This window comes from Sceloporus undulatus, chromosome 2 (genome assembly GCF_019175285.1).
Source record: "Sceloporus undulatus isolate JIND9_A2432 ecotype Alabama chromosome 2, SceUnd_v1.1, whole genome shotgun sequence".
In the NCBI taxonomy this organism is placed as follows: domain Eukaryota; kingdom Metazoa; phylum Chordata; class Lepidosauria; order Squamata; family Phrynosomatidae; genus Sceloporus; species Sceloporus undulatus.
In genome coordinates, this window is record NC_056523.1 from 129,842,810 (window position 1) to 129,856,991 (window position 14,182).

Sequence of the window (14,182 nt, forward strand, 5' to 3'; positions counted from 1 at the left end):
TATTAACTTTTTATTCCATCTTTCTATTAAAGATAATGCTCACAGTAGTGAATAAATGGTGGTGAAGTGGTTAAACGCCTGTACTGCAGCCACTAACTCAAAACCATAAGGTTGTGAGTTTAATACCAGCAAAAGGGCTCAAGATTGACTCAGGTTTGCATGCTTCCAAGGTCACTAAAATGAGTATCCAGATTGTTGGGGGCAATTAGCTTACAGTTGTAAACCGCTTAGACACTGCTAGTTCGGTATGAAGTGGTATATAAATGAAGCTGTTTGTTTTGTTTTTGTTTAAATGTCACTAAAAACAATGTAAAACAATAGAAAGGTTGAAAATTATACCTCTCTATATCAACCTACCAAGTCTTAGGATCCCCAGGGGAGGGCTTTCTCTTTGCCCAAGTCCCATCACAAGGACACTTGGGCTGTATCTACACAGCAGAATGAATGCAGTTTGACACCACTTTAACTGCTATGGTTCAACGCTATGGAATTCTGGAATTTGTAGTTTTGTGAGATATTTAGCCTCCTCTATCAAAGAGTTCTGGTGCCAAAACAAACTGAAAATCACAAGATTCTATAGGATGAAGCCATGACAGTTAAAGAGGTGTCAAACTGCATGAATTTTGCAGTGTGGTGGCAGCCTTGGTGAGTTGCTTTTCTTTCTTGTATACCTTTGCATTTTAGGATTTTGTCTAGTTCTTTCATAGCTGCCCTTCCCATTTCCAGTGTTCTTCTGATTTCTTGACTGCAATATCTATTCTGATCAATGGTGGATCCAAGGTATGGGAAATCTTTATTTCTATTTCTTCATGGTCTAAACTGAATTTATATAAATCCTCTGTGGTCATTATTTTTGTTTTCTTAATGCTCAGGAATAAGTTTGCCTTTGTGTTTCTTCTTTAAGGCTGCATCCAAACTGTAGAAATAATCCAGTTTGACACCACTTTAACTGCCATGGCTCAAGGCTGTGCAATAGTGGGAATTACAGATTGTTGTGGCACTAGAGTTCTCTGAACTGAGCCTTTGGAGGACCAAGGCTACCATCTTGGGCAGACTCTGGAAGCTGAAGCAATTGCAGCCATTGACTTTTGTGGGCAGTCAGAACTCCTGTCACCAGTTTCTGGATGAGGGGGCACTGGGTAGGGGTAGGGTGGGCAGGGCTGGCAGTCAGAAAGGCAATTTCGGTGTCACATGTGAACTGTTTGGCCTTTGTGTCCTACGCGGTCTGCCGTTTCAAAGCATAGGCCATTGTGTCTTTGGGTAGCAAGTCCTCCCCAGAAATTCCACAGGCCTTTCCTCAGCCATCAATATGGTTTCTGTTACAGCTTGTTCTGTTGCTTGTCTTTGACAGTGAGACAAAAAGGGCCCTTTGTGTGAGGCCTGAAAGGAATAACCCAATCCCACAGCCTGCCTGCAATCCTAATGTCAACTATTTGTTGCCTTGGCATTTCACATAAACAAGCTCCCCCTCTTGCTCCACTCTGCCTGCCCCCAGATACCTGTGCTCTCTCTCCTCCTTGTTCCTTTATAGGCTTCCTTTAGCTTTCCTTCTGAACATGGCATATAATTAGCAGCAAAAAGTTCCAGTCAAAATAGACAAATCAGTGATACTCACCAAGGGAAAAGGCACAAACGCTTGGCTCATTAACTTGGGTAGCCTTTCACACTGGGAAATGGTAGTAGAAACCATTCCTAATTGTCTTTCTCAAAATATTCCTGGGATTTCTCCCTCTTCCTAAGAGCTTGCAAAGATAATCATACCCCCACTCATGAATAATAGGAAAAGTTTCACTGCTAGCATGGAGCTCAGTTCATTTCTGCAGTGCTAGGATTGAGGAACATGAGATGCTAAATATGGCCTTGTCTGGATGGATCAAAAGGTGCCATCCTGTTCGAACGATGCATGGGCCAAACCCTGCTTCTGGTGTGGGCAGACCAGAGGACATCCAGGTGACTGTGCAGCTGGTCCACCTGGTGCATCTGTCGTCACCATGCATCACTCATTCAGAGATCAGAACAAGGTGCCCAACATTTGACTGTTTCTGGTTGCCTTGCTCTGATCTCAGAAGTGAGAGACCCTTGGTGGTGGCAGATGGACCAGGCAGCTCAGCAGGATGCCCATGCAGTTAGTCACCACAATGCAGAAGTGGCAGTGGAGATAATGGGTAGGTCAGGGCAGCTGAGTGGCTAGGATATTCCAGGATGCCCCTGGAGTATCCTGGCAATTGTAGACAAGGCCCCTGTAATATGTACCTCAGCCCTCCTTTTCCTCTTTTCTTCCAAGAAGGATGTGGGCCCCTGTTTTGGATTAATATTCCTGCAATCTAATTGGAGAGGCTTGTGTTGTGTTTCAAGATAAATTAAGTAGGCTTTCTTCATAGAAAATTGGATTTAACAAAGAGAAAAGAATTCTGAATTGTTGGGTACATTTGAGTGAGAGAGTGTGGTTTGGGACTTTTTCTGAAGAACTAGATGAGTACTTGTTTGCTGATCAGAATTCAGCTTTTAATAGACTTATTCAGAGTTCTGTTAGTATTTTTTTTTAATGCCAAAAACAACAACACCTCTCTCTCAAATTGCAATCTGGGCATGTGCTGAGACAGTAGGATACCAAATGGGCACACACAAATACAGCAAAACTAATATGCTTTATTGACTTATTGCTGAGTAGTGATGCTTTTGGTGTTGCTGTGATTATTGCATCTCCTCCTGAAAAAATCCACCCACAGTAACCATTCTAGCTTACAGAATATACTAGCATGGGATCCAGTTCTTTAGAAGCAGATATCCAGGAACTGATAGAATATGTAATTATAAATAATAGGAGGAATGGGTGGACTCCAGTGTTTTGGACAATAACATCATAATATGGGGAAGAAAAGAAAAGGACTTTACAGTAAAGGTAAAAAGACTAGACTTTTAATCAGCTCTACCTCCTTGCCTTTAGGCTCTGTTACTGTTTCTCTGTTATTCTTGGTAGATTATTCTGGACCAACCCCAGCATCTTAAAAGGGCAATCTCATTCAAACTGATCCTTGATTCCCATCAGAAATGTTGATGCTAGATGCTGGTATTCCTTTGGGCATACCACTCCTGATGGAGGCTCTGACCCAAACTTCTCCCTGTTCAGTTCCAAACTTCTAGTCACACATGCCAGTGCATCGCTCACCAACCTGCTATGTCATAAGTGATTTTTTTTCTTCAGCAGGTATTGGCAATATTTTGAGTGGGAGCATAGCTGAATGGTAGCTTGGCTCCTGTTCAGAAGATCTAACATTCCCCATGGAACCTTGTCATAGGAGAAGCAGTGAGATGCATTGCTGACCGCTGTGTACAGTGGTCCCTTGGTATCCACTGAGGTTTGGTTCCAGGACCCACTGTGAATATCAAAATCCATGGATGCTCAAGTCCCATTAAATACAATGGCATAGTGAAAAATTGTGTCCCTTATATAAAATGAAATGAGATTTATTACGGTCAATGGCCAGCACAAAACAATACAGTACAATACAATATTATACAATGTCCAATAGAAAAAAATAATGCAAGCATACAATACAGATACAAAAAGGAATACAGCTTGGAGATGCCTCAAACAAGAGTATATAAAATGGCAAAAACAAGGTTAGCTTTTGGAATGTATATTATTTTTGAATATTTTCCAGCTGTGGATGGTTGAATATGTGTATTAAAAAATCTGTGGATACAGAGGGCCAACTGTACCTTCATTCCAGAGCAGAGAAAGAGGAAACAGCACAAGACATATTATGAGCCAGCCCTTGAACCAAGGAATAATCTTCTTCCACCACTTATTAGTGAGGACATATGTCTGCAATTACACAGCAACTTCATTGTTACAATTGCAGTCTAAAAGGAGTGAAATTACATTAATGTAATTATACTTTTTGTTATTGGGTAAAGGGACTGGTTACATATAACTCATGATGTATAACTAGTTATTTCAAAGCACTGTGTACAGGCATTTATTTCTGTGTATGGATGTATGGTGGAGTACTTGGAAGTGAATATTGCCATACAGACACTTAGTCTTGGCTGGCAACAAACATTGGCAGGGACTGAAAACAACTCACCAAAATGATTCTGAATTAGCCCTAAGAAGACAGGAGTCAAGATGCCGGGCTCCTCCATTTAAAACGTTAAATAAGGGGCACTGTGAAGCTAAATAATGGGAATCCCTTAGATACTGTGCCATTCTACTGTTCCCATACTACTGCTTGTAGTTTGTAGCAGAAAATATTTTAAGCTTGAAGATACCCAGGAAACTTAGGTGTGGCTCTACTGAAGAGGTGAACAATTTGTACTAAGATGGAGCTGATCATGCTCCATGTCAGTTTCAGAAAACATGTGGAAGCATGTTCCAGAATTATCATTTGCTTGAAGAAAAGAAAAGAAAAAGCAAGCAAACAAGCTCACACACCCCTACCCCAGATATTATCACACCACGGATATTTTTTCTTTCCTTGGGACCAATATGTCTGCTTTTGCTTATAGTTTTCATTTGTCCTTCAAAATAACAGGACATTTCTTTAGTGGGATATCCATATTTTGGGAGCAGGGTGGGAACCTTGATGATATTTTAAAGCTTATTTTAGAGCTGTCATATCTATAAAGATGCCCAGGCCTTTCTTTTATTACTTTCCAACTCATGACCTCAGCATCAGCCTACAGAATTGAGGGTGGGGTGGACTTCTAGATCACTTGCTCCTAGGGTTACCAGACAAAAATCAGTGGGCTCTTATCCTGTTTTCAGCTCCGTAAAGTGATGTGTGTGTGTATGTGAAGTGGAAAAGCTATAGAAGCTATTAGATAATACAAAAAGGTCTCAAGTTGAAGATGACAACGTATGGACCTTCTGTAATAAACCATGAATCAAGCAGGGCAAATTCACAATAAGACGGCAACACCCATAACCAGTATCCATGAATGCTGTGAAAATGAACATTCTCTGTGGCAATTGCTGGCATTCTTGCATTTTGAGCATGATCCAGTTCAAGTGAGTCCATGCACACTTCATTTCTTTGGAGTCTTTATTACTGTATATGGGTTTTCAGTTTTGTGCCTCAGTACTTCCAGGAGCACCTTTCCCTTTGTGTACTTGGCTGAGAGCTGATGTCTGCAGCAGGGGTCTTCCTCTGTGTCACACCACTGGCGGTAATATAAAGCAGAAGGACTTGGGAGAGGGCCTTATCAGGTGTGCACCAATTGTGGAATGCCCTTCCCTCAGGGATCTGGCTAGTGCAAACATTGGTTTCTTTCTGGAGGGGGCAAACCAAAAAATGACTTTTTATTAAAGACTTTTAAGACTGATTTACACCAAAATGTACTGTACATGGTTTTCAATTCCTGTAGCTTGTAACATTGTTTTAACTGTTCCCTTATTTAATATGTCTTTTAAAAAGTTCTTTAAATTGTTTACAGTTTAACTCAGGAAGTGTTTTAGATTGTTTTTATCATGTACTGCCCTGAGATCTCATGATAAAGAATAGGATATAAATATTTTCATAAATAATAAACCAACTGGCTGTCTCCTCATTTTCTAGCACCTCCACCATTTGGGTTATAAATTAGTTTACCTTAAATGGGTACCTTAGACGTATGTAGATGTATGTAGATGTATGTAGGAAGAACTATTATGCCACAAATGTTTTGCATTATTCTGTCTCAGCATTTGCTACCCCTCCTTCTATACTCACTAGTCTCTCAAGACAGGAGAGCCTTCTGATTAGGAGGCCCAAAGAGAACAAATATGGAAACCACATGGCAAAATAAATAGATCAGCTTTGGAGCTCTGCAGTCTTTTAGTAGCAGGAGGTGCTAAGAATATGCTGCTTTTGAACAAGGGAGTCAAAGGAAAGAGCCAAAATTTTCCCCATTCTCTGCCCCCCCCCCCCCCCAATTAAAGAAATTACCTTTTTGCAAAGTTCTCTCTTTCAAAGGATAATTCCATTTCCTCTCATTTGCATTTACTACTTGTTCTGTGCACTGTCAGAACGTGCTGAGTTACAGCCAGCCCAGCAGCTTTAATTCTGTTTTCCTTCTACAGTCCCCCACTCTCCACATAGTACAGGCAAACTGTCTTTAAATAGAAAAGTGTGAAAATTGCCTTTTTGCCAGCTTCTCATCAGAATAAGAAGCAATCATGAGGTATATTGTTAGATAGATGGCTCTACCATTTATGTGTCCACCATCCCATCCCTTTCATAAAAAGAAAAGTTCTTCTTCTTCAGGATGTTGTGGGGAGGGGAATATTCTTTTTTTCCTTTTACTGTTCAGTGTTAAATCATGAAATTTGTTGGCCTGTCAGTTACTAGTAGGCCTGTCCATGGTGACCGGGCCATGGCATGCTTCTTAACAAAGGGCTATCCAGTTCCTGAGGAAACTATTCCGAGATTTTTATCAGCTGAGTTCTTGTTTCAGGGGACTGATTCCCATCAAATGGCTTCTTGCCATCCCTTGAAAAACTAGATTGGTCTAAGGAACATGACATGCCAAAAAAAAAAAAGTATATATCCAAAAACACAAACACAGTCTTCCTTGCTAGGGTAGCCATAGAGAAGAGAAAAGGCATGCAGAAAGGGAGCCAAGAGCTAGAATTTTATAGGCCACAGTGTTAAAGGTCTCAAAGTGGATGGGACTTTGTTCAGTGAAACATCAGCAGGGGCCAATTTTTGAAACTGGAAGAGATCCCTCCCAAGTGAGAGTGGGTGGATGGGTGGGTCACACAGGGAAAGTGCTGTGCTGAACGCTTTTCATCTGATTTTTCATGCTGGCCAGGAAAGAGTGCTCTCTAGCTGGTAATTCTTCTGGATTTCCCATCTATGGTCATCTCCTATCTTTCCTCCTTGGAGAGAAGAGGGAGAGATCCTGGGTGTTGCATCCTTTGAGCCAAAAGGACTGACTAGGAAGTTGGGAAGAGCTTACTGGCAGTATGAGCTGTTTGTAAGGGGAACAGAGCTGCTCAGAAGGTTAGACAGCTTTAGGGAGCGGTCCAACAGCAATGCATAAAGGGCGTTGTAATACTAGATTTCCACAATCAGAACTGGGTTGGACCAGGGCCTAGAAAGTTAAAATCGTTACTTATGTAATTCACTACTAACTCCCCAAAAGTAATCCATTGACATAAACATGATCAAAAATGTTAATGCAGGTGATTTTTCTTTCTTTTTTCTTTTTAAAAAACATATGTCTATTACTTATTACTTTATTACTTTTATTATTGAATACTTGTCTATTACATTTGGGGAGGCAGGATTAATAAGAAAATAGCAGAAAACGTGGGGAAAGATTCCACTTAAAATGCCTCTACAACACCTCTAAAAATAAAGTCCAAAAGTAACTAGAAAATGTTGTTTCCACAGTGGAAAATTCTCCTTTGCTGGCTTTTCATCTCCACCTGGGATGGCTGCATTTTTCTGCCTAATGGGATGTCTAGAATCCCCACATTGAGTCTGGGATGGTTTTGATACCTCCTTCTCAAATTTAGAGGAACTCTCCATGTTGCTGTCCTTAAAAACAATCAGTTTTTATGATCAAGGCAAGTTTAGAGCACTGAGCTGTCTAGGACAGAAGGAAAAACAACAACACCCTGATTCTTTTTGGATTTTGTAATCATCTAGGTGGAAACATCTGGATTTTAATAAGGCAAATAATGCTTTGGTCAAGTAAGGCCAGGTGGCTTCTATGTCAGGAAGGGAAGAGTGACCCATTCTGGAGCTTAGTCCCAACTTGAAAGGAGCTGTCCAGTGGATAGTTCCTTCAAAGTTGAGTCTAAAATCCAGAATGGATACACTGCCTCCTTGACACAGAAGCCACCAGCTGCTACTGATATTAAGTCTTGTGTGGAACTGCAGCTATAATTTTACATTCCCTAACTTCAAAATAGCAACCCCTGAGCAACACTGTGTGGAAGCATTTCTGCTGCTCCTGGTTGGCTATTGATTTTTGGTAGACATGGGCATATTGCTAGATATACCTCTGCAAGTCGTCCTCTGTCTTTCCTTCTTCCTCCCAAGGCTGATCAGCCTTTTGCCACAGTCCGAGTGTGCATGAAACATTTCCTCTGAACATCACTTGCTAAAATCCTGTGTGCCACAGACTGCAGCTAATGGCCCATTTTTTTTTTTAAATGGCCAAAGTAGGACTAGAAGCCACTGTCAGATGCTCCATAATGGCCAGCTAGCCAGTGGTCTTGCCAGTCACTGGTTTGGAAATACTATTCTCACTTTAACATCAGTGACCACAGAGAATAGTCCTTTACTATCTCTGAATCTGTGTAGATTTCCGGGCCTCAGGCTCTGTTGTTCTTTGTTTACTTGCTTGTTTTGGCACATCCTTGGACATGGTGTACTAAGCAGGGCTAATTCTTCTATCCACTGAGCTGCTTCTTTCAAACTTTGACATTTCTGTTTGATTGACTGCACTTGGGGTATATTATTTACTTTTCATTACCCAGGATGCTCTGGGATTTATCTTCCAGCTGTTTCACATCAGATCTTCTCCAGTGGAAGCTTGGGATTATGATGAAGAGTCTGCCTTGTGCAGTAGGGTGCAGGCTGTACTTTTCCAGATCTTCCTTATCACTACATTTAATGAACAGTCCAGCCTTCTGAATGCCTAGTTCTCCAGAGACAGGATGGAGTCTCACATAAAAACACACATACACACACACACACTTAGGGTGTATTCAGTCCAGCATATTTACTTCTGCGACAAAAACAAGTGAGATTTTAAAAAGAACCTTGCCCTGATATGTTCTTATTCTACTTGTCCCTGCATGAGTACAATCTGCATGCAGAAATAAAAGCCTAGGGCAATTACAAGTATTCAGAACAAGGAAGGCTGCCCTTTCCTGCTTCATGTGATAAATAGCAGACCTTCCTTGCAATATGATCTGTTGGCTGCAGGCAAAGAAGTCTGCTGCTCATCCTCATAAATGGATCTATAATATCTCGTGCATACTGCAGACAAACGGATCTCCTTGGAGAGAAATGGCATAGTAGTAAATTTTGAAACGAGCAAGCTCACCATGAGCCACACCCTGGAAGGAGAATCTAATGCAAAGAAGGAGATTCCAAAAATGAAAGCATATCCATGTTGTTGGTCCATGTATCATATATTCAATATCATATCTGTCAATTTTCCTCTTTACCAGGAGTCTTTTGTAAAGCAGATAGAACTTAATTATTATGTACCAAGCAATATCAAGCAAACACAGCATACTTTGCATTACAGCGAGGACAGTTCACAATATCTATTTCTGATTCAGCTATTGTGAGGGTTGTGTCTCAGTTCCAAGGCTGCCAGTAAGCCTGAAGGAGATGGCAGATGGTCACCACCCCTAACCTGCTAATTAAAAGTCCATTTTCTTGCCCTGTGAATCCTGACTCCAGTTCACCTCTACTAGAGTGGATATGTGGCAGCAAGCCAGAGCCTCTGGTGGAGAAAGGGGCAGTGTTCTTCATTCTTATTTGTCCTCCTATCTGAATACTGCAGAGCAGATTTTGGAGAGTGATCTAGGCTCTCCTGAGCAATGGAAATATCTGGGTTTCAGAAATATTTGAAAGGCTGCTAGGATTATCCCAAAGCAATTGCTAAGGAAGGGGTGGACTCATTTTATCAAGAGGCCTCACCTTAGGATTTGACAAGATATTCATCTTTTTAATGCTTAATATCAAAGGTATTGAATGGAGTGGTGAGGCAGAAATCCTTCCTGAAAACTCTTGGAATTTAGTATAATTTTTTTTAAAAAATATATGTTTTCATAGAATACCTTATTGTCTTTTCTAGGGAGTCATGTCTTCTCATGATATGTCCAAAGTACGACAGTTTCAGTTTAGTCATCTTGGTTTCTAGAGAGAAAGGAAGAGGAAGAGGAAGAGGAAGAGAGAGTTCAGGTTTAATTTGCTCTGGGACAGTGGTTCCCAACCTTCCTAATGCCACGACCCTTTAATACAGTTCCTCATATTGTGGTGACCCCCAACATAAAATTATTTTTCATCACTACATGGAAATATGTGTTTTCCGATGGTCTTAGGTGACCTCTGTGAAAGAGTTGTTCGACCCCCAAAGGGGTCCCGACCCTCAGGCTGGGAACCACTGCTCTAGGACCTAGGTATTTGTCTTATTAGCAGTCCATTACCACAGTGAAGCTTTTGCATCAATGAGTTGCATGCTTCATTGCTATGGTGATATTTATCACCAAATGAACATGTTTTAAATTTACATTAACATTTCACCCTCTTCTATTGCTTGCCTACAGAGGTTTCAATCAATACATCCAATGAACTGGACTAGAGTCTGTGAAAACTTGTAGTTGTGTACCTTTAAGTCATTTCTGATTTACGGCTACCCTAAAGCAATCCTATCATTGTTCAGAGGAGGTTTTCCATTGCTTTCCCCTGAGGATGAGAGCATGTGACTTGTCCAAAGTCACCCAGTGGGTTTCATGGCCAATCTGGAAATCAAACCAGAGTCAAATTCCAATGCTCAAATCACTATGAGATGCTGGCTCAGGCTAGGAAAAACTAGTTCATCTTAATGGTCCTGCTGGATTCCTTTATGCCTTATTATGCTAAAACACACTTAATACATCTATCTCTTTGATTATAATCTAGCAAGCATTCTTCAGAAATGAATAATTATACGTCCTGGGCAAGAGGCAACTGATTTCATGATGAATTGTTACATTCAGTGCTACAAAAATGTTCCAGACCAACAAGTACTTGCAGCTTTTTGATTATAAAAACAAAAACACCCTTAGCTGTCAGTTTACAAGTAAACCTTTAGAGTCTAGACTTTCCTTCTTTAAGATTTCACCTTTCATTATGACATCCTTGGAGAATCTCCTGTTGTGGACTTAGAGACAGACAGTTGTTCTCTGTATTTGGAAACCTAGACTTAGGGTCTGCCCTAACATTAGGCACAGTGAGGCAACTGCATGAGGAATCAGGTTTGGTGTGTCATGAAGAATCAGTAAATTTTATTTACTTAGTTTATTCTTATTATTATATTTTACTGTTGAGGAGGAGTGGGGCAGGGAGGAGGAGTAAGGGGAAGAAGACTGGGATTTCTGAGATGTTCCTCCTCACATACCAGACTTATTCAACTGGCTTAAGGTAACATACAGAGATGTCAAGAGCATTCACAGATCATGAGAAAGGATGTATCAAGATATCTGAGATAATCCCTAAAACCCCAAAACTCTCCTGTTAGATACCATGAGATTTTTCATGCTTATGAAATACAGGTCTTTGAGAACTGATGATTTTAAAGAAAGTGTTTTTAAGAAGGTGCTGTGTTGTTTCCACTGAACTGTGTTTGAATTGATTTTCAGAATTATTTTTCATGGTATGTGTTAAATTATTTTTTATCCATGAATAGTTTGATCCCATTTTAATGTTGTATTTTTATTTGTTTTAACTATACAGGTTAAGGATCCCTAACCTGAAATGTTTGGGACCAGAACTGGATATTGTTTGGATTGCCCCCCCCCCCCCCGATTTTGAAATACCTGTATTTCCATATATCTACTGAGACATAATGAACCTGGAGCAGTGGTGTCACAGAGGGGGTGTAGCATGCGTGGACTGCAACTGGTGGCACCCCAGAGGAGGGGTTATGCCTAGTTGGACCATCGTCCTCCTTCCATGCAGGACAGGCAAACGCGCATACTTCCTGGCCGCTCCATTACTGAGTTGCTTCCCTGGAGAGGAAGCCAAGTGATGGAGCAGCAGGAGAGGCAAATGCATACCCTTTTCAGATGACACCCTCTGCAGTGGGTGACCCCCTAGCTAGTGACACCACTGGGCTGGAGAGAAACAGAGGATCTATGAAATGGCAGAAAGCATGGTTTTGCATCGTTTCACAGATCTTTCTGTTTATCTCCAGTTGCATCTCTCTCCAGCCTCACAAATACAGCACAGGTACTTAGTATGCTACTTGTGTTGTAGCTCAAAAAGTTTAGAATTTTGAAGTATTTCGGATTTCAGAATTCCAGATAATGAATACTCAACCTGTCTTGTATTTGTAAGCTGCTTTGAGCACTGGTTTTGGGGGAAAGTTGGAGTATAAATGATGGTGATGATGATGATGATTCTGTTTGTCAGCACTGGCAGCAGTAAATCACATTGTATCCATGCAAAAAACAATGACTTTTGTAAAAAAAAACTTTGAAATTTTTCACAAAGAAAGCTTGAGATGCAAAGAAACCATTTGCAAATGTGCAAAAATTCTTGTAATTGCTCAAGGGGGATACTTAAAAAAACACAACTGGTTGATCTTATTTGCAAGAATGAAAATAAGCTAAGATTTGTACCACAGTACTGTGCACTTCAATTTTGAGAGTATAATTTGTTGCTCTGCCTCAGGCAGCAATATGTATTGGGTCAGACCCATCTAGTCCTGAATCCTGCAGGTTCCTTTCTAAGAGATTCTGTCTTTTGGGTTCTAGATCGAAGCCTGGTGTCAGGCAATATTGGCATCTCACCCCATCTGATCTGCACCTGCGAGTGGCCAGCCTACACCACTTATACTTCACCCATGGTCAAGAAACTTGTGGAGGAGGACAAGTCAAGAATTGAAGGGCTGCTGGGAACACCACGGGGAAGCAGTCAAAGGTCAAGCAGCAGCCAGGCTCACCTCCATCAGAAGAAGTACAGCCGTGGGTCCCAGGAAGTGGGTATAACTGGAGCAAGTCCAGGAACACCACGATTTAGCACTACCATTAGTCCTTTTCGGGTTACCAAGGACTCAGCAACTGGTTATGGTGGTTTGGGGGTGCTGAGCAGTGATTCACCTTTGGGGACTTCCATTACACAGAACTTGGTAATTTTTTCCAGAAGAAGAATCCCACTCCGTGTTCTGCCAATGAAGCTGCCAGATGCTGCCAGTAAGCATGTGGCACTGCAGGAATAGTGCCATAGTTGTGGCACTGTGGAAAGGTGCATTAAAATCTCTCAGCAACTAACATGCATTTTTGGATTCTTTTTTCTTAGAATTGTGGCATATACTGAGTGGAGGGAAGAGGAAAAACACTGTTAACATATATATGAAAACAGGATTTCAAGTATTAGAGGACTTTTCACACATTCACAAAAGCATTTTCTTTTTTTGAATCATTATTTGTTAAAATACTCAATACAAATAATTACATACATATCAATCCATACATACACAAATACACAAATAAGGTAAGCATACTTCAGTGTAATTGATATATTCCATCCTTTCTTCAAACCCTCATCTGCTTGTTCCTTTCAAACACACTTTCTTAACATTCCCTACATCGCTTCCTCAGCTTTAACCCCCCCTTCCTCTGAACCTTTCATCTTCTTTCTCCTACTCTCTCTTCATTCTCCACTTTTCTGCCTTCCTCTCTCTTCCTTAACACTCATACCTTCTTCTACCTCCTCATACCTTCTACACTTACTTAAATCTTTTGCTTTGCATACAATCTCCTCATCCTTTTTTAATAAGTATTTTCTTTATTCTTTCTTATTCTACATTTATCCATTTCCATTCATACATTTTCAATAACCATTCTTCCATTGTAGGCATATCTTCACTTTTCCACTTTTGTGCAAAATTAACTTGTGCCAGAGTAATCATATGAAATATGTGGGGGGTTTTTTTTTGGTTTTTTACTCTCTATCTCCCCATCAAGTATTCCTAATAAGTAAAATTCTGGCTTTAATTTTATTTCCCCCCCAATAGCTCCATAATTTGTTCGTTTATCATCTTCCAATACTTTTTTTGCCGATTTACATGTCCACCAACAGTGGAAGAAGGTGCCAATTCCTTTTTTACACTTCCAACAAAGATTATTTTTTGTTTTCTAAATTTTTGCAATTTTGTCTGGTGAGAGGTACCACTGAAAAACATTTTATAAAAATTTTCTCTTAAATTCTGAGAGAATGAATTTAACACTATTTTCCCACACTTTTCCCCATTGGGACATTAGTATGGGATGCCCAACATTTTTTACCCATTTAATCATTTGTTCTTTAACCATTTCATCTTCCATCTCATATCTTAGAAGAACACTATATAACTTCCCGATAAGTTTATTTTTCTCCTCTGTTAAGATTTTCTCCAATTCAGATTCTCCATCTTTCTGTGCAAACCCAAACGTTCTTAAGTCCATTATATATCTTTCGTAAATTTG

General features: G+C 40.4%; 1 protein-coding gene across 2 annotated transcripts in view; it reads left to right on the forward strand.

Moving 5' to 3' along the window:
* LOC121924090 (CMT1A duplicated region transcript 4 protein homolog) overlaps positions 1–12,985 on the forward strand; it is a 45,177-nt gene extending 32,192 nt beyond the window's left edge. For both annotated transcript variants that reach the window (XM_042455193.1, XM_042455192.1), the window contains one exon: positions 12,470–12,985. In XM_042455193.1, coding sequence (XP_042311127.1) covers positions 12,470–12,933 — 464 coding nt within the window. In that variant the 3' untranslated portion in view covers positions 12,934–12,985. The remainder of the gene's footprint in view (positions 1–12,469) is intronic.
* Positions 12,986–14,182: the final 1,197 nt, after the last annotated feature.